Raw genomic sequence first — 19,654 nt, 5'->3', positions numbered from 1 at the left:
ACTGCCACCAGTCAACTCCTCTTGCCCTCCTGACTCTGAGCTGCTGGGCCCTTCCTTCAACTCTACCTTTACCTGTCACTGACACCTGCTACCCAGGACCCATACCTTGGCAGCTGTAGGCGACAGCACCTTCTTTTTCTTCTTAATTTTAATGCCTGGAACAGGTGCTGAATTGAGTGCATCCAGGAAGCCCAGGCCTTCCATTGCTAAAAAAGGAAAAAGTGTAAATGGAATCATCATACCTCCTTCACAATCCTATTCCTATAACATCTGGGTAGAAAAATGGGTCATTAGAGAACCTGCTGCAACTTGGGACACAGTAAGTTCAAGATGACCAGCAAGCATATGCACAAGAAATTCTTGACATCATTGTCTTTTTATTAAAGACAGGGAAGCCATGGCTTTGGGTATAAATTAGAGCTCAGGTAACAGACAAAGCCAGACCTTGTAGACATGACAGATTCCTACCAGCCCACAGTACACCCCTGGACCAGTCACTGAAGAGCACACCTTCCACTTCACCTCTAAAGTTATTTCTAAAACTTCTTATGAAAGGAAAGTTTCAGAAGTGCGAAAATTAAAGGACACCAAAAAAGTAAAGGAAAATGGAGAAAAACATTAAAGAGAAGGAATATTCCCCATTTTATTTCCATGATAAGTTTGCTCCTAATTCAATACATTCCCCCACTTTGGACTCACGCTGAGGTGGGATGATCTTCACTTTGATCTCTTTGGTAGCATTGGGTGTTGTGTTGAGAGGCTTGTATTTCTTCTCTGCATGGGGTGCAGCGTCTCCTGGGGAGGCTGCAGAACTGTTAGAAGAGGAATTGTCAAGAACAATGCCCATTTAGCTTTTCTTTCTCTGTTCTCAAACCCAGACCATTCAGAAAAGCCCAGCACATGGTCCATACCTCTGACGCTTGAGAGGGATGGGCTTAAGGTTGTACTTGTCAGAAACCACCACTGCACTGGCATTCTTCTTCACAGGCACCAAAGACGGGGTCTCCAGCTCTAATCCTAGGGAATAGCCATGGTGCGGGGTTGAACTCACAGCCCACCCTCTTAACTTTTCCTCTCAGTTCATCTGGCCATATACAACCCCCCGGAGCTTCACCCACTAGTCTTCCCTCTTTCACGTGTCATAATGCAACAACCCCGGGCAGCCAACATCCTCACCAGTGGAGCGGAACTTGGCATGGCTGGGTGCTGTGGTTCGAAGAGACTTGGGCTTTTCCTTCTTCTTCTCTGAGGCCTCCTCGGCCCGAGGTTCAGCCTTCACCTCAGTGAAAGGTCGCTCAGGAGGGGTGCTTCGACTCTTTCCCTCTTCTTTACGTTTTTTCTTATCTTTCTCTGTTGTGAGAAAACAAAGTAGAAAAAGATTTTATTTAGCTAAAGTGGAAGACTGCCAGGCAGAAGTGAAACAGGTTGAAGACACTAAAGGCCACAGGCCAGTGGGGTAAAGGACTTCAGAGCTTACCAGCAGGCTGGGTACTACTCTGGGAGCGGATGACAGCCATCCAGTCACTTACAAGGACTGAGGCCAATTTCCGGAGCTCTGCAGGTAACAGAAAGGGGAAATGCCTAAATAACTTAAAATATTATTCCTCCAGTAACAGATATTACAAAGTATGTTGTAAAAACTACATTAATGCCCTGGCTGGTGTGGCTCAGTAGACTGAGGGCCAAATTGCAAACAAAAAGATTGCTGGTTTGATTCCCATCAGGGCACATGCCTGGGTTGTGGGCCAGGTTCCCAGTGGGGGGGGGGGGGCGCGCAAGAGGCAACCACTCATTGATATTTCCCTCTTTCTCCCTCCCTTCCCCTCTAAAGATAAATAAATAAATAAATAATAATAATAATAATAATAAAAACCCCTAATGTTTCACATATACAGGGGTGGGCAAAAGTAAGTTTATAGTTAGGAGTACATGATATACAGTTTTTTTATTTTATTTTATTTATTTATCTTTAGAGGGGAAGGGAAGAAGGGAGAGAAATATCAATGTATGGTTGCCTCTCGTGTGTCCCTCGCTGGGAACTGGCCCGCAACCCAGGCATCTGCCCTGACTGGGAATTGAACTGATTTCTTCTGGTTCGCAGGCTCACGCTCAATCCACTGAGCTACACCAGCCAGGGCTACAGTTTATTCTTATATTATTATTTATTACTATATTATTTATTTGTATTATTTGTAAACCTACTCTTGCCCATCTCTGTGTAAGTTACATAATTGTTGCAACAACTTGAAAATGTTTAATCTTCCTTCATAGGCATAAAAGCAGAGATTAGAGTAATAAAACTAGAAAGTGGCACAATGAACCCAACACCTATGCTCTTCCCCTTCTGTTTAGAGAATAGAAACTAAGGAGAAAGGTGTTCAGAGTTCAAGTATCTAAAGGGCTACCAGATTTTAAAATAAGCACATTTTTCGGCGTTAACCTAAATGCAAAGTTTCAAGCAATTTAAGTCCATCTTACAAAAGACCTCCAGGCAAAAATTTTTCTAGAATGCTGCTAGTGATAATAATGGCTTTTTTTTTTTAATATTTTATTTATTTATCTTTAGAGGGGAAGGGAAGGAGAGAGGGAGAGAAACATCAATGTATGGTTGCCTTTCGTGCATCCCCTGCTGGGAACTGGCCTGTAGGGAACTGGTCTGCAACCTAGGCATGTGCCCTGACTGGGAATCGAACCGCGATTGTCTGGTTCGCAGGCCCGAACTCAATCCACTGAGCTACACCAGCCAGGGCAATAATGGCTTTTTAATTAGGTATAGCAAGAGTGAAAAAAGAGCTTAAAAACAGACTAATTTAGGGTTGCGGTTTATCTAAAGAAAAAAGAGATCAAAGAATTTTAAAATAGAGAACGGAATTTGTTTGTAAATGTATGAAAAATATACCTTTACAGCTCTTTCCATTTGTACTTGGCAAGTAACATCTCTTATCTATGGCACCTCTCTTCTTGCCAACATTTCCACTTACAGACACATTTATGAATGAGACTGCCATATAACATTAAAACCTAACTTTTCAAAAACAGTCATATAACTGGTAATTTCTGCACCTAAGGCAGGATGAATGTCAATGCATACCAATGCAGGAATACCCTAAAACCTTTTTGGCGTAAAACTGGTATTATGGTCCAATTAGACTTCACTACAGGTGATAAAGAATGTACAAATTTCATCATCCAAAGGAAGTACAGAATAATAATTACATCTACATTCAAAGAATGCAGCACAATTGAGCCATCTGGAAAACGGGGTACAGTATACCTGGGTGAAGAAACAAAAGGTGGGCAATGACCTACTAGGCTCTTCTGGAATATACATTATATTACAAATTATTACTAAAGATACTCTGAGATATCAGAAAAATAGTGAAGTGCTCTATATCTAAAAGGGCCCATATCTAAAATTGGGAATTAATACAACCCAAATAATAAAAAATTATGGAATATTTTTTACCTAAATAATACTATGAGTTTTATAAACCCTTTACCTAAGAAAGTGTTCCCAATGTTTTCTCCTATAGCTAAAAAAACTTTAGATAGGCTGACCCAGGCCCAGATGCTCCCTCCACACCAAATGGCCAAAGCTTCTTTCCAAAAGGACTTAGTATACCATTCTCTTTAGACGAAGAACAATCTGAATTCTGACCAAGGGGATCAACCTCTGCTAGAGTACCTCACACATGCAGGGTACTAGGGTCTTATGCTCCTGATTTATGCAGTGGGTGTAAAGTCCTTGGGTATTTAACCCTTGGATACAAACCCTTTTTTTCTCTAAAGAAAAGGCTGTCCCCTGGCTGGTGTAGATCAGTGGACTGAGCACAGGCCTGTGAACCAAAAGATCACGGTTCAATTCCCCATCAAGGCTCGTGCCTGGGTTGCAGGCCAGTTCCCAGCAGGGGCCAGTTCCCAGCAGGGGATGCACCAGAAGCAACCATATATTGATATTTCTCTCCTTCTCTCCTTCCCTTCCCTTCTAAAGATAAATAAATTAAAAAAAAAAAAAAAAAAAGAAAGAAAATGCCAATATCCTTTCTTTAAAAAAAAAAGGCTGTGACTTTCTGGAGCCAGGCTCTATCTTTAAGCCAGAACTGTATGGCCTTTGCCAGGAGCTCCAAAACCCTTTGTTTTAGGAAAAGGAAAAAATCTGTTGCTATAAAGCTATGATATACTCCAGGAGCTGGAATTCTGCCCATGCCCTACAGGATGGTGTTTATTAGCAAAACTATTATATTTATTATTAGGAAAATAGACATTGAAAGTCCCAGAATATGCTATATTTATATAGAACAGAAGTCAAGAATAATCAGATGCAATGATCATAGATGGTACTTTTCTCCCCCAAAGAATTTTAAGTGTATGACTTTTATACCAAGAAATCTTAAGAAACAACTTCTAGTTAAAGTATGGTACCTTATGTCACAGTCTTAGAGAAATGAAAAAATCCTGTTCAAAACTGAGACTAGGAGAGAGGGAACAGATTAGAGGAACTGAATTTTTAAAAGAAAGAGAGCCCTGGCTCGTGTAGCTCAGTGGATTGAGCGCGGGCCTGCGAAGTAGACGATTGCAGTTTGATTCCCAGTCAGGGCACATGCCTGGGTTGCAGGCCAGTTCCCAGCAGGGGACGCACAAGAGGCAACCATACATTGATATTTCTCTCCTTCCCTTCCCCTCTAAAAATAAATGAATAAAATCTTAAAAAAAAATAAAATAAAGAGAAAAGCAAGGTGAGATAAAAAGAGAAAGGAAGAAAGGTACAGTCTACGGATGGGGATAGACATGAAAGGAATTAAGTAGAAGTAATGGAGGAAGGCCCAGACAGAGGAAGAACAGGCCCCTACCTTCATCCTCACTTGACTTGCTCAGTTGCTTCACCAGTTTGGCTGTGTTGTTCTGTGAGAGATGGGGAGAAGAAAGGTAAATGACAGGGGGACAGTAAGCCCACTCAGAGCTAATAGCCCCCTAAACTCACAATCTTTTCATAGTTCCTTAACAGTGACTAACAATGACATTATATTTACCTTTTACAAAACCTTGGTGGGCATAGTCTTACTTAATCTTTAGAATAATCCAATTAGGAAGCTACAATCATTTCCATTTTATAGATGAAAAAAACTGAGGGTCAGATATAGGGAGTGCCCCAAACCACGCATCTATTAAAGGAGATACATTTGAACCAAGTCTTCTGATTCCCAATTCCTATTTTCCTGCCATTCTACCTCACGGGCCCAATATCACAACCATTATCAGAGTCAGTTTAAGTTTTTCATCTGAGGCTAAACCAAAAAATATAGACCAATGGTACCTGCTTGAGATGGTCTACGGTGAGTGGTAGGTGCTGCAAGGTCAGTAGAATTTGCTGCAACAGGGGCATGTTGTTGGTTGTCTTTGAATATGTCAACCAATTATTAAGAAGCTTATAACCACCGACATCAATAAACCTGTAGGCAGATAGGAGAAGAATGTAATGCCCTGCCTGAGTTTTGGGAGGACCACATCCTGTACTTCCAGTTCCCCATCAACAACCCAGGAACCCCATGCCTCACCTCCCTCACCTTCTAACTACATCTTCCCATTCCAGCCACTCAGATCCCCACTTACTTGACCAATATTTCTGGTGATCGGGTCTGCAGGAGAATGTTCAAGTAAGTGCATCGACTCACCATCTTTCGTGCTTCCTTCATCAGACTGTAGGAGAGGATTAGATTAGGAATGGAGGAGCCAGAGAGTGCCTCTTCTTCCAGCAGCAGAACCTCTAATTTGTGAAACTGTCTGGAGAGTTCCCTGATAACTTTAGACTCTTACAAAAGTGGTGGAGTCACATGGGCCTCTCTCTAGGAGGATGAGATGGATCCAGAGTGAAATAAAAACCCAGGGGAGCCCTGGCTGGTGTAGCTCAGTGGGTTAAGTGCAGGCCTGTCAACTAAGGGATCGAGATTCGATTCCCAGTCAGGGCACATGCCTGGGTTGCAAGCCAGTTCCCAGTGCGGGACACACGAGAGGCAACCATACATTGATGTTTCTCTCCTTCTCTCCTTCCTTTCCCCTCTAAAGATAAATGAATGGAATCTTAAAAAAAAAAAAAAAAAAGCAGGGGAAGTTGGAAGACAACTGAGGAGACACTGAGTCTCTGGGGGTGAGCATCGCTGCTTCCCTAATGCAAAGGACACATCTGATTCTGCTTGCAGGTGAAGAATCCTATCCCTCAGCAATCAACCTTTAGTAGTCTGTTCAGGACTGGCTTAGCCATTTGCGTGCCCTGGGAAACTTGAGGATACCTGAAGGAAAATGATAGTTTGGAGATCTGAAATGTGACCCAAAACAGAACCAAGAATTCTGTCACCTGGCTCCCTGCTTCCTTCCTTCCAAAGAGTGACTCCCTTGAGACTGTGGATATACAAATACTAATTCCATTACAGCCAGGAACCAAGGGATCACCTTTTCCTATCACTTATTCTAAAATTATTGGACTTCAATCCTATCCCACTGACTTTTCCTTTCCTTTCTGGAAAATTCAGTCCTGTCTGGCTTAATTATAACATACAATAAATATCCTCTACTCACAATGAGTCCAGAAACGGACAGACTCACCTGAATATCTTGGAAATTCCATCCACATTCTTGACTTCCCCATCTCGGTTAAGGAAGCTATCCAGGCCCTTGAGAAGCTCTTTGGGATCTATGGGACCTGAACCCATGATCGAGGCTTCTAAGAGAGGACAAAACAAACCCACAGAATAAATGGATGGCAAGGACACTGCCAGTATACTCTTCAATTAATTCCATTTCTACATCTGACAAAATATAGTGACTATTCCATTTAGATAAACTACAATTACTATTTTCAAGATAAAAATCATCACAGACGATTGTCAGCACTGACAAAATAACCCTGGCAAGTTAAGCAAGGTGCAACTAGATGACAAAATGAGAAAACAACCCAGTTGGGGCAAGCCACCTCTCTCCCCCTCCCAATTACATCCTTCCATGACAGCTAATCTTCATTAGCTAATATTATAGCTAAGATTCACATTCCTATAACAAAAATGTTCAATTCTCCAAGGCATTTTTGCTTAATGTTAGGTTCTTGTCTCTCCTTGGTTGCTAGTAAATCTGGTTTCAAAAACAATTGACTTGATAAGAACTGGGCCAATCTTGGGTGCTGGGCTAAATGTCTTCTCAGATTAATCAATTCCTTTTTACTACAGCCAACTATGAGTCATAATCACAAGTGGCAGGATATGTACTGCTTGCACCAGGAGACAATCAGTTCAAATGACAGGTAAAAAAAAAAAAAAAAAAAAACTTGAAAACAGAACCTTTCCCCAGGGGAGTTATGGGTGGCTCCCGGAAATGGAGACAAATGGATGCAAATGAAATTAAGCAGGTTCACCTAAATCTTAAATATTCATTCAATAACCAAACACTGCACAAGATTTTATTATTTCAAAATCAAGAGCATGATTGGTTTGTGATTTCAAAAGCAAACATGCAAATCTGACCCGATATCACCCCCACACCCAAAATCACATTACTACTCAAGATCCCCAAGAAAGACCTGAAACTAGAAACCATGAAACCAAAAAGAATGGAATAAAGTTAGACACTGGAAAAATGCCTTTAAATTTTAAGTCACTACTTTAGACTAGGTTTAAAAAAAAGTTAATTAAAAGTTAAACTGCTTTTATGGGACAGATTAGTGTGAAGCAATTTCTAGGTCAGAAACCAAGTTCCACAAAGGTAGTTAAGAATCAGTACGGTTCAGATTGGTTACTTTTATCCACAATGTCTCGAAACACCTCTGAGAATCAAAAAAGAAAGGCTCCTCAATAATATCTACATTTGGGAACTCAGGTTAACATTGATTGGGTAGGGAGGCAAGGAGAAAACCACCTGGTGCACTCTGCTGCTAATACAGTTAACAGACATGATTCCTGGAAGTGTGGGAAAATCAGGATTTTACAAAGATGACTGCATTTTGTGCAAAAACGGTAAGTTTTCTTATAAATTAGTTCTCAGAGAAAAAAAAGTCAACCTTTTATGTCCTTCCAACAAAAAAGGTCAGTAAGTTTCTAAATGCAAAGGTCCTAACAATCTAAACAAGACAAGGCAGAAGCAGGGAGGTGGTTGATCCTTAAGATCATACCCTATGGGTTCAATATAAGGAGAGATGACTTAAGAAATGTTGAGAGGTGAGCAAATCAGTGGTAATTATGCTGTGACTGCTACCCTGGAACCTCTACAAATACAGGTAGAACCTGAAGTCAGAGGAAAAAACACTAAAGTAGAATACCAGAGAAGGTTAGAAGTGTACAGGCCAAATCCACTGAACTGTGTGGTGATTCTTAAGAGACAGACACAGGGATAAAGGAATTTTTCCCATGTAGTAACATACTATGTAATATATAGACACTATAAAGAGATACATAGATATAATAAAGGGATAAAAAACAGGTTTCCCATCTATTGGAGACGGTAAAAGCAATGAACAAATCCAAATGATATATATCAGGAACCAAGATATATACAATTTGACAAAAAGCCTTCAATTAAAGTAACATCACTCCACACCAGTCCCCACTAAACACAGCCGATCCCACTGATTCAAAGCCAGAGTTGAAAATATATCACCTTGGAGAACTCCTTTTCACATATCCAACTATTAGCTATGCCAACAAAACTGCTACCCCTACTTCCTTCAGAAACTCAAATTATCACCTGAGCTCAAATGTTCGCTCAATCAAGAGGGTGGGAGACAAAAGATCAGTAAAAAACTAAATTGTCTAGTGCCTTCTGCTGGCAACAAGACCTAGGACTTTTTCATTCTCATTCATACCACGCAAGAATAGCTAGTCAAGCTAGGAGCTAGGGGACAAAGCAGAAGAAATGTTTCTTCTCAATTTCCATTCTTTTTTTCCTATTACATTTTGGAAATACAATTAACAAAATTTAATTTTGTCTCACAAGCACCAGTCCTGTGATTAAAAGGTGAGTTTGCTTATTATCACTTTCCTACAGGATTAGCTTTCATTCATTTAAAAGTTAAGGACCCCAAATGTATGACAACCTAATTTCCTTCTTTTAAAGTCAGTACATTCTGAAAGAAGTACCAAGGCACTCAATTGGAAGGGAACAAAGAGCCTAAATTCCTGGCACAGACCTACAGTGGAAAAGGCAAATGAGCTGACCAGGGAGGAGGAGCAGAGACCAAGTGTCATAACATTGCCTAGTCATAATATGGAGCCTGCAATGAAAGCTTAAGGAAGATTTCTGGAACCAAAAATAATCCAGGGTATGATATTTTAATTTTCTTGAAGATTAGTACAGAAGGGAGGGTGGGGAGCAAGCCCGGCCTATCTCCACCTTCCATGCTGTGTTTTCCTTACAGAGGAGGTTGCAGGGAAAGACCAGCACTACTAACAGAAGACCCTGCGGAGTTTTCTCCTGTTCTTACCAGAGATAAAATTTAGAAGTCCTGAAGTGACACACTGACTTCTGCCTCCAAAATGAATTTTACTTGAGGGTTATTCATTTAAGTAGGATGAAAAATATTTAGTTTGGCTAAAATTATTCCATACCTATCACCAACAAAACAGAACTGGATTGGTTCAGCACAAAAATTCTATGCATGTCAGAGCCCTTTTAAAAACAATCCTAACACTCTTGTGACTAAAGGAGCCCAAGTTTACCCTAACTTAGAGAATTTAGCACTTCTGGAAATGAAAATACTTTGTACCTAAGATCCCTTCCTTTCTTCAGTGTCTGAAGTATTTCCTAGCATGGCTCAACAGTGGACTGAATTATGTCTCTCAGGTGATTCCCAAGGTTATTCTTTTCTTCTGAGTATTAAGCCCCTATCCCTCAGTCATTTGAAAACCTGGTACATGAGTTCCTCAAAAGCTTTGTGAAACCACACCCACCCACCCCAACAAGAAAGGACCCCAGAATATAACTCTGGCCACAAACTACAAAGATCAGGTTCTCCAGATGGATTTGGTTTCCCTAGAAGACTTTGTTTCCCATCTCCCATGTTATTGAAGATTTTCTTTATTAATCCCCTGCCCACTAAAAATCAGGAACACCAGTGGGCAGAATGTTCAGCTACCAAGGAAGGTATGCTGCAAAGGCCCCTGGCAAACTGCTTTAAAGGTTTAAAAAAACAAACAAAAAAAACCTTGTGGTCAATAGACATGTGGAATAGCCCCTCCCATCCAATCCAGAAGCTTAACTTGAGAATTCATACCAAATAGAAAATTGGCCCTGAAGTCTCACCCAAGTCACCACATGGCATTTGAACAAAAATGGCTTTCCAATTCTGCTTAGAATCTTCATGCTTCATTGCAGGACTTCAGAAAAAGTATATGGAGAGTCTGATAAAGATTTGACTTTGAAAAAGCTGGAGGAAGAAATGGACAGGGCACGAAATACCACCCTCAGGTAGGGCATGGCTTTACAACATGCACCAATTGTTACAGCACTGCACAAGTTGAAAAATGAAGACATTACTCTCCCATTGCTTTAAGGAATTTCTCTTAGAAAGAAAAAATAAATTTAAAAATGGTGGCTCTTGGGAAAAAATGAAAATTGTGAAATGTAATACCAGAAAGGTTTTGCTTACCAGAAACCGTAGCTTGATCCCCCCTGCCTTGAGTTTACAACTGCCGCCTCCTTTCCTAAGATTCACTTCTCATCCCAGTACCAAAGTACAGGAGCTAAGCAATTGGAAAACGTGACACAGCACGGAATACAGTTTATCCCAAAACCCAAGTGGGAATAAGGGTGGTTGAGAATAAATTCCTAAAGTACCCACTCTCCCCAGATTCTCATTATACAAAGCAACCAAATGCAGGATGCCTAAGGACTGGTTACTGAGCAAAATCGGCACACTTCAGTGTTATTAGGCCCCATTTGTCTCAAGTTACTTTCACAAGCCCTAGTGTCTTTCTCTAGTATGCTCCGACACACATACATACATACACACAAGCTCACACACACCCCCGCAAAAGTCCCCCAGTCTTAGTTTAACTGGTTTTGTACCCCTGACAACTGAAGTGGGGAAAACTTCCAGGTAGCCGCGATGAAAGGTGAAAATAAAAAAACATCAGGCTCTCACTGTAAAAACAAAAAACTAGTTCCCCAAAGAGATTAACAGCTTGAAGATCTAACTTCGGTCAGCTTTTTTCCTTTTAAGATACAGGATATTAAAGATGATAATTTAAAGAAATTAAGTTAGATGTCTTCCTGGATTGCGTGCATATGGAGTCCAGAACGGATACGCTCAGGGGTGGAGTCTCAAGAGGGTGGAGAAAGAAGCAGATTACATCACCTTTCAATGAAGCTCCTCCCCCTTGACCAAGTTTCTAGGGCGGCCCTAGGCTCTGGATGGTAAAGGGGGAAGAAAAACAACAAAGTAGGGACGCCATTTTGTAATGGAGAAAAAATTTTAGAAAGCTATTCCAGCTCTGCCGGTAGCTGGTTACATTTAAAAAAAAAAAACAAACCACTTTTGTAAAAAACAAAACAGTCTCCCATTTTTAACTCTTTGACCTATTTTGAGTAAGAGCACTGTGAAAATACAAATAATTAAAATATTAAATGTAACAATTTTCTGCGGGGAAGAATTGTACTTCCAGCTGAGGTTCAACCTACGACAGACCACCCCCATCCTCCATACAAAGGGAAGGGGGGGGACTTGGACCCCTCTCAACAAATAGGGTTGAGGTAGGACAAGAGAAATATGGTAGACACAACCTGCAACACCGCTTGGAAGACAAAAGGACTAGGAAAGTCGCCATATTGAAGCAGGGAAGAAAAAAACCCTTTTAACGACACAATCTTTTAAAAAACTAGCATTCAATTGCACTAAATGGCTTTTAAAATGATACTCCTGAATTTCACATTTCCCAACCTTTCCACCCTCTAACTATAGTCTCATCAAAAAGTACCAAGTTAAAATGTTAAACTTGCTTTAAAGTAACTTATGCAACAATTACAAAACATTTACGTCCCCATCACCTTGTTATGTACTGGCACTAAAATTATATTTTGTCCTAATTGTCTTGCAATCTTTATTCCTAGATTGCCACTTATTTTAACCACACAAATACACCCCAAGCATATTACATTAAAACTGAGAGGATTTAACCATTTTTAAAGTCATAGCCAGCTAATATTTCTCTGCACATCTCCTTACCCTGCAATCTTTATGTACAGATTGCTTATTAATCTGGCAAATTGGTAGGCACCCTGCTTGTCTCACACACAAAGAAGTGGCACTTCTGGGCCACAAGATCCACCGTCTTTTGTATGTGAGCTCATTAACCCTTTTGAAGACTGCTGCTTAGGGAGGAAGGTAACCATCCCTCCTTATTAAAAGCAAATTTAGCGCTCTGGCAGTCTAGAAATTGGCTGGATTACGAAGGGTTAACCATCAAATTCCTCACTTGCTGGCCCTCCCTCCAACCTCTCCTTGCCTGCAGCAGGGCCAGTTAGAGGTAGGTGGTGGGGGGGAGAGAACTAGACTGTTTAGACCCAAAGGTCCTTTTTAATGGAGAGTAAGTGACCGGCTTGGTCCTTTCTCCAGTTCTCCATTTTGTTCTATGGTCTCTTTTCTTCCTCTCATTTTTGATTTCAAAGGGAAAGGTTGATTTCTTGTTGCAAGGCTCGTTTTTGAAAATTCGACACTTACTATCCAATTTTTTTGCGACGTCAGCACCTCGGGCTCAGGGGGGAGGGGGTTAAAATTTTGGAGAAAAAAAATTAAACCACCAACCAGGACCCAAAACTCTATTTGGGGGGCCTCATTGGATAAAAAAGTCTCTTAAAAAAAACAAAGGCCAACTCAGTATTCATTCCCCCCCCACCCAACTCCATTTAGGGAGGGGGGGTCGTAGAAAAAAAATTCTGAGTGGATTCAAAAAAGTAAACGCTGGATAAGTGAATTTGGGTGGATTTGGGTGGGTTTGATTATTTTTGAAGTTATGTGGTGACGGTCCTTCGGCCACAGATCTCAAGTCCCAAGCAGCGTGGGCTGGTAGGGTGGGCAAGACAGGTGGGAAGGGGCAGAAGACACAAGTGGTTGGGCTGGTGGCTGCTGTTTTCCCTTTCCCCCCGCTCAGGATCCTTTCAAGGGCTTAGATGCTGCTGAGTCTTGTTTCTTTTTTTCCTCGTGGCTGGCCTTCCTCCGAGAAAATTCAAACCTGGGATAAAAGGAACACAAGGGGAAAAATATAATAAAAATGGGCTGCTTTTTATACACCCCAAATTACCATCTTTATTGTCCCACACATCCCAACGTTTAACCCCGAACTTAATATAAGTTGTAGCTCTGAAACAAACCCATGCCAAACCCAACGTCCAGGCCAACGCTCTCAGTACAAATTTAACCCCCAACCGACAAACTTCCGGAACTTACCTCTACACGAACCCGACAATGGCGGCAGTCGGCTCGGGAGGAGTCTTTTATACCAGGACAACACCCAACGCGCCCAAACATGCTAGTGCGTTTCCCCTGTCGCGAGACACAGTGCTCGAGGCGTAAATTCATTGGCCAATCCGTAACACAACTAGCTAACTGATTGGCTACCCTTCCTTCGCCGTCGCTCAGCCCACACTCCCTGCCACATTCGGGACTTCTTTCTACCTCCTTCCGGGGAAGGAAGGAGGCGCGTGCGCGTGACCGGAGAGCCTAGCACCTTCCTTTCCTCTGCCTCCACCACTTCCGCTCTCGAAAACATTTCTTACCCTGGATTGGCAGAATGGGGCCGGCGCATGCGTACTGCGGCAACCTCTGGGCCAAAATCGCCTTCAGAATTGCTTAAAAGGCAAACTCAAAGTATAAGATCTAAGAGTCATAATGATTGGTTCATCAAAAACTTAATTTTGAGGCCGAATTCCACTGTGACGCAGTTGAAATTGGATTTTTTCCTCAGGACCCTCCCCCTTTCTCGCTTCCGTCCTGACGCAAGTGCGTGCTTGCTTGCCGCATTGCAGGCATGTCCTTGGCCCTTCCCAAGTCTTTTTCCGGGAGCATGCGCAGTCACCTTCCCGGTCATTCCTGTTTTGGGTGTACGTCAAGATGGTGGCCTCCGTGTTGAGTACGCTGCTGAGGCTCCTTCCCAACTTTTCGTCTTTCAGGGGTGCCTGCAGAGTTCAGGTAACTCCTTGGAGCACGTTTTTTAGAACCGTTACTTAATTGTACTTTGTCTAGGTCCAGGAGCAGAGACTTCACGAGCTTATTGCCTTCGCTGTTTAGGCAACATTTTGCTCCCAACTTCCTCTTTCCCCTCACCCTTCTTAAATCTTCGTGCATTTTAAAATCCTGAGCCGAGGGGAAAGAGCCAGGCTTAGATTTCATCATCTTCCCATGTTATTATCTTGGCTAAATAATTAGGCGAATGATGCTCCCCACCCCACCCCGACATGCACAACAAACTCTTTAACTATGCAGATGGTGTCTAAATCCATGATGCCCTGGAGTGTCCTTGGGTTTGGGGGCACTAAAGTCTACTGGGAGAGTGGCTCCCAGTAAAGCCAGGATACATTCTCGACGTGGTGACCTGTTTCTCAGCCTTTCATCCCAGTAAATCAGTTTATTGTCAGAGCATACATGAAAGTTTAACTCAGTTCTTTGGATTGAGGTTTTCCTCCAGCTTCATGTGCTTACCATTCTGGAGGTTCTTAGTAGGGCAGGGCAGATTCTTGGTGGGGAAAGGTGGAAGGAAACTTTCTCAGCTTCCACTCCCTAAAGTAGGACTGAAGAGTGGTGACAGGGGTCACTGTGGAATTAATGACAGACCTGGTAGTTTTAAAGCTAGCATAATTAGGACTCTTTTGTTCTTCCCGATGGAATGTTGACCTTCAACTTGTTATAAAGCTGAGTAAGTCAGTGATTCTGGATTGGATTGGAGACTTAACCTGTCCTCTGCACCTCCTTCCTCCCACACATCTCAGCTTCCAAAGAGCTACACATCTTCACTTTTCCTTTCTTCACACTTTTTCCTCCACTAGACTCACTTCATCCCCAAAAAGCATGAATTATCTTATATATGCCAGGTTTTTAAGTTGTCCTCACAAATAAAATTGCCTCTCAGTCACTTGTCCTAGCTAGCCTCCAACATTAGTTTCTTTCAGAATCCATTTTGAGGTATAGGGTGAGTGGTTATTGATGATGTCAGTTTAACCCCACCCCATATGCTACCTTCCACATATGTTTCTGCTATATTCCATTAACACAATGGGCATGGTTTCCCTTCTTCCTGAAGTGTCAGCAGCAAAACAATCCGGTTCCGTCTTTGAATTCATTTTTTTAATTTTCACCCTTTTTTATAGGTTCCCATCCAGGCTCTTTGCACTGAAGCCTCCCTTGAGGAAGATTCTTCGCCCCCAGTGCCCATTTCCCCATATAGTAATGAACCCTGGAAGTATCTGGACTCAGAAGGTACTTGTACAGGAAGGGAGGGTCATGTGGGGTCTGAAGTAAATGGACAGAGACACACCCTCCACCCTAACATGTGTGGTCTTTGATTTCAGAATACAAGTCCCGCTATGGTTCTCGTCCCATATGGGCTGACTATCGTCGCAATCACAAAGGTGGAATACCCCCACAGCGTACTCGAAAGACATGTATTGTGAGTCTCTGAGAGTAGCACATGGATGGGATATGAAGGGGGAGTGGAGACCATGGTGACGGTGGCAACAATACTTTTTCTGACAAGGCTTGGAATATAGTCACCTGCCACCTTCTTCTCTCTACAGCGTAAAAATAAAGTTGCTGGGAACCCCTGCCCTATCTGCCGAGATCACAAGCTGCATATTGACTTTAGGGTAAGGAAAATCTTTTCTCCAGGATGAATATTTGGAGCCTTTTTGAGTGCTAAGGAAATTGTCCCACTCTTCTTCAGATTGGGTGCCCCTACACGCCATTTACACTGGCTTCCTGGCAATATAAAACTGTTCTTTCCTCTAGTCTTTTGTTCCGTACTATGGATTATAGTAAAAAGTTTCATCTCTTATCTGTGAAATTGACAGTATAAATTGGCGGGCAAGAAAAATGCCCATTTCTAATGGGAGAGGGACATCCCCAAATTTGTTTATATCCAACACAATTATTAGCAAGTAGATTGGACTGATTTTTTTCTGAGGTTTTATTTCCTTGTCATGTTGATGTTTAGTGGCATGTTGAGACTTGCAGCTGAAGGGCAGAAATGTGAAGCATGGTATAGAAACTAGTTTTATGAAAAGCCTTCAATTGTGAGAAGGATAGGGAATTCAAAATACTTTATAAAAGTAATGATGGGAAAGTACTCTTCTGAGCTTACAGTGAAGTAGTAGGTGAGAAACTGAATAGCTGGTCATCAGAAAATTTGGAGGGCATTTGTGTATCCATCAAGCAGATGAGAGTGTGTGACTGTTCTCAGACCCCTTCTGACACAAATTGTAGAGGAATTTGACAGGTAAGTTCTCAATTTCAATTGATAGGTTAAATAAAAGGTAATTATAAATAGGTTCATACAGTTTATAATCACATAACAAGGGAGAGAGAAAAATTACAAATTCAATAGTGTGGATGATTCTGCCTGCCATTCCAGCCACACAAGTATACCTGCTTATTCATTGGGTCTCACTTCCTGTGCTTAACTTGCTACCTCAGAGTCCTTCTACAGAATTAACTTAAAATTGATCTGGATCAATTCTGTATATACATTATACACAGCATGCTATTTATATGTTGTACTCATTCATACATGCACATTACAAGATGTACTATATTTTCTGAGTGATTTCTGGGATTGCCAACTGACTCCCTGATTTTTTGCACAAGGGCTGATTTAATTTTTTTTTAAAAGATTTTATTTATCTTTAGAGGGGAAGGGAAGGAGAGAGGGAGAGAAACATCAATGTATGGTTGCCTTTTGTGTGTCCCCTGCTGGGAACTGGCCTGCAGGGAACCAGCCTGCAACCCAGGAATGTGCCCTGACTGGGAATCGAACCGCGATTGCCTGGTTCGCAGGCCCGCGCTCAATCCACTGAGCTACACCAGCCAGGGCCCGATTTAATTTTTTAAACATTTATTTATTTTTAGTGAGAGTGGATGTGTTTCAGGGTGGTATGGCCATACACGTATTTATTTATTTTTAGACGAGGGGGAAGGGAGGGAGAAAGACAGGGAGAGAAACCTTAATGTGTGGTTGCCTCTTGCACGCCCCCTACTGGGGACCTGGCCCACAACCCAGGTATGTGCCCTGACTGGGAATCGAAATGGCAACCCTGTGGTTTGCAGGCTGGCACTCAATCCACTGAGCCACAGTAGTCGGGGCTGCATGAGGGCTGATTTTAGAACGTAACCCCTGGAGAAGAGAATTCTGTATGAGTCTCAGTGACAAGAGTATAGGATGTGCACATGAAATGGTTGAAAGACTAGGAAAGGGGAAGCATTTGCTGGAGTTTTCATGAATGAGTTCAATAAAGGGATGGAGCTAAAACTGGGACACGAGGGAGGTCAGCGTCTGGAGAGACATAGGATTAAGGTCACTTGTGTGGATGTGTAGGGATCGTGCACTTTCAGTCTCCGAAGTTTTCCTGCTGTACCCCGCTCCTTTCTCCACCATTTTCCCCACAGAATGTGAAGCTCTTGGAACAGTTTGTCTGCGCTCACACGGGTATCATCTTCCATGCACCATACACAGGTTAGCTTGTCATCCATGTCCCCACCAGAATAGCTTTTCCTGGGAGCACTTTTGTTTATTCAGTCAGACAACAGGTATTTGGTGGCTTCTACTACAGCATAAAAAGTGTGATTGAACCTTTTGGAAATTTTGGTATAATGGGGTTACTCACATGCTAAAACAGTTACAGGTGCACAAAAGATACAGGCAAGTGTCATTGTAAGCAAACCATCTTATTGTAGTTCTTAAAAGATATGTTCTTAAAAATAAATGGTAGTGATTATTTTATTTCTTTAGGGCTTTTTACTTTTATAAAAAGGCTTTCTCATAAACTGTCCTATGAATTCTTTTATACTGTTGACAATTCAGTTAGATTTCCCAAGTTTGAAATTGTATGTTTAACAATTCAAGATTGTATCTATTTCATAACTATAGCCACAGGCTAAATGTGGCTCACTGCTGTGTCTGTTTGTCTTCATAGTATCTACAACTGCTTCCAGACTATAGTGGCAGAGTTGAGTAGCTGAGACAAAGACTCTAGGCCCTGCATCATGTAAAATATAGAAAAATGTTGCCATCTCTTGCTAAAGCAAGATAAACTTGCCAAGAATAATTTGAATTTAACCATTTTGGGGATGGCAGCATGATTAGTGGAGTTCAGTTTGTCAGGGAGTTTTAGAGTAGTTTTAAACTCCTGTCAAGCTGTAAAAATTTTTTTACCATGCTTGATAGAAGGAGCAGAGTTACCTTTTTTCCTTCCTGCAGGAGTCTGTATGAAGCAACACAAGAAGTTGACCCAGGCCATCCAGAAAGCCAGGGATCATGGTAAGTTTGAGAAGGGGCCCAGAGAAGTTTTGTTAGATGCCAAGAAAGTAAGGGCTGGAGAATGGATATAAATGCTCCTACTTATCTGAGAAGTCAGCATGTAACATATTCCCAAGAATCCCTTCTTTCATCGTTTCACTCTCCTTCATTTCCTCTCCTCAGTGTTATTTTGTCATTGTCCCCCCTTTCACTTTTCTTCCCTCTAATAACTATCAGTCCCACTGCTATAGTTACATCATAGGAGGAATTTTGTATAAATGTCTGGCCCTGAGCTTCATGATACTTTTGTACAAATTAGGAAAAGGTTTTCCTCCATTAAGGCAGATGTAGCTTCATAGCCCTGGTGCAGGGCCGCACAGCTTGGTAGGCAAAAGCTTAGGCAGTATGTCGGCCCACACTTGTCCACTGGCCATTTGGCCTTTGTGCAGTGTATAGCATGCATAAATGTACCCAGTGGCTGTGACTGGTTCCCTCCCACCCTTTACAGGTTATTTTCCTTCTGTCTCTCTTAATCTGAACTGCCCCACCTTGCTTCCTTCACTCTTTTTTTTTTTTTTTAATTCCCTAGGTCTCCTCGGTTACCATATTCCCCAGGTTGAACCTCGGGACCTTGACTTCTGTAACTCTCATGGAGCTGTGAGTGCTACTCCGCCAGCCCCCACTCTGGTTTCAGGTGATCCTTGGTACCCATGGTACAGCTGGAAACAGCCACCAGAGAGCGAGCTGTCCCGCCTTCGTCAGCTGTATCAAGGCTGTCTCAGAGAAGAGAGTGGCCCCCCACCTGAGTCAATGCCTGAGGTGCCACTCTCAACACATGCCTAGAGTCCTCTGTAGGAGCTGTAGACTGGGAAGGGTACGAAGAGATTGGGAGATAATGCCAAGGAATAAAATAATAGGATTCACCCTGAAGAATTTCATCTGTTTTGTGGCCAATGGCAGGTTCAGGGTCAGTGAAAAGACATGATTGTTGTTGAAAGGGGTGAATACATCTGAGGCTGAGGGAGGGCAGTACAGATGTATGCGGGAAACCCTGATCCCCATGTAGTGTAAATAGATGGGTTCAGCCTTCTTTTGCTGTTGCAGACTTAATGCCAACTCAGGTTTTCCAAAATAAAGTTTTGTCTCCTGTCTCTGGACTGAGTCTCAAAGGAATG

The 19,654-nt window shown here is 42.1% G+C and overlaps 2 protein-coding genes across 3 annotated transcripts in view; one reads left to right on the top strand and one right to left on the bottom strand.

The window, feature by feature from the left end:
- Positions 1–19,654, bottom strand: part of PPP1R10 (protein phosphatase 1 regulatory subunit 10) — a 39,522-nt gene that overhangs the window by 4,129 nt on the left and 15,739 nt on the right. Inside the window, exons 1-11 of one of the 2 annotated variants that reach the window (XM_037141328.2) lie at positions 13,424–13,627; positions 12,698–13,208; positions 6,601–6,718; positions 5,611–5,697; positions 5,315–5,450; positions 4,851–4,902; positions 1,478–1,555; positions 1,177–1,350; positions 912–1,017; positions 700–812; positions 106–206 (exon numbers count right to left, since the gene is read on the bottom strand). In XM_037141328.2, the coding sequence (XP_036997223.1) occupies positions 106–206; positions 700–812; positions 912–1,017; positions 1,177–1,350; positions 1,478–1,555; positions 4,851–4,902; positions 5,315–5,450; positions 5,611–5,697; positions 6,601–6,707 (954 nt within the window). In that variant the 5' untranslated portion in view covers positions 6,708–6,718; positions 12,698–13,208; positions 13,424–13,627. Of the gene's footprint in view, positions 1–105; positions 207–699; positions 813–911; positions 1,018–1,176; positions 1,351–1,477; positions 1,556–4,850; positions 4,903–5,314; positions 5,451–5,610; positions 5,698–6,600; positions 6,719–12,697; positions 13,209–13,423; positions 13,628–19,654 lie in introns of those variants that run through there. The other variant, XM_053667412.1, reaches the window with a different exon arrangement.
- MRPS18B (mitochondrial ribosomal protein S18B) lies at positions 13,995–19,636 on the top strand. The gene is made up of 7 exons (XM_037141336.2): positions 13,995–14,164; positions 15,340–15,448; positions 15,541–15,638; positions 15,766–15,834; positions 17,630–17,696; positions 18,441–18,500; positions 19,069–19,636. The coding sequence occupies exons 1-7, from the start codon at positions 14,087–14,089 to the stop codon at positions 19,320–19,322; spliced, it is 735 nt and encodes a 244-aa protein (XP_036997231.2). The 5' UTR covers positions 13,995–14,086; the 3' UTR covers positions 19,323–19,636.

This window comes from Artibeus jamaicensis, unplaced genomic scaffold, assembly GCF_021234435.1.
Source record: "Artibeus jamaicensis isolate MK-2021 breed Jamaican fruit bat unplaced genomic scaffold, CSHL_Jam_final contig_469, whole genome shotgun sequence".
In the NCBI taxonomy this organism is placed as follows: Eukaryota; Metazoa; Chordata; class Mammalia; order Chiroptera; family Phyllostomidae; genus Artibeus; species Artibeus jamaicensis.
The sequence above is the reverse complement of the archived record's forward strand: the minus strand, read 5'-3'. Positions and strand labels throughout refer to the sequence as shown.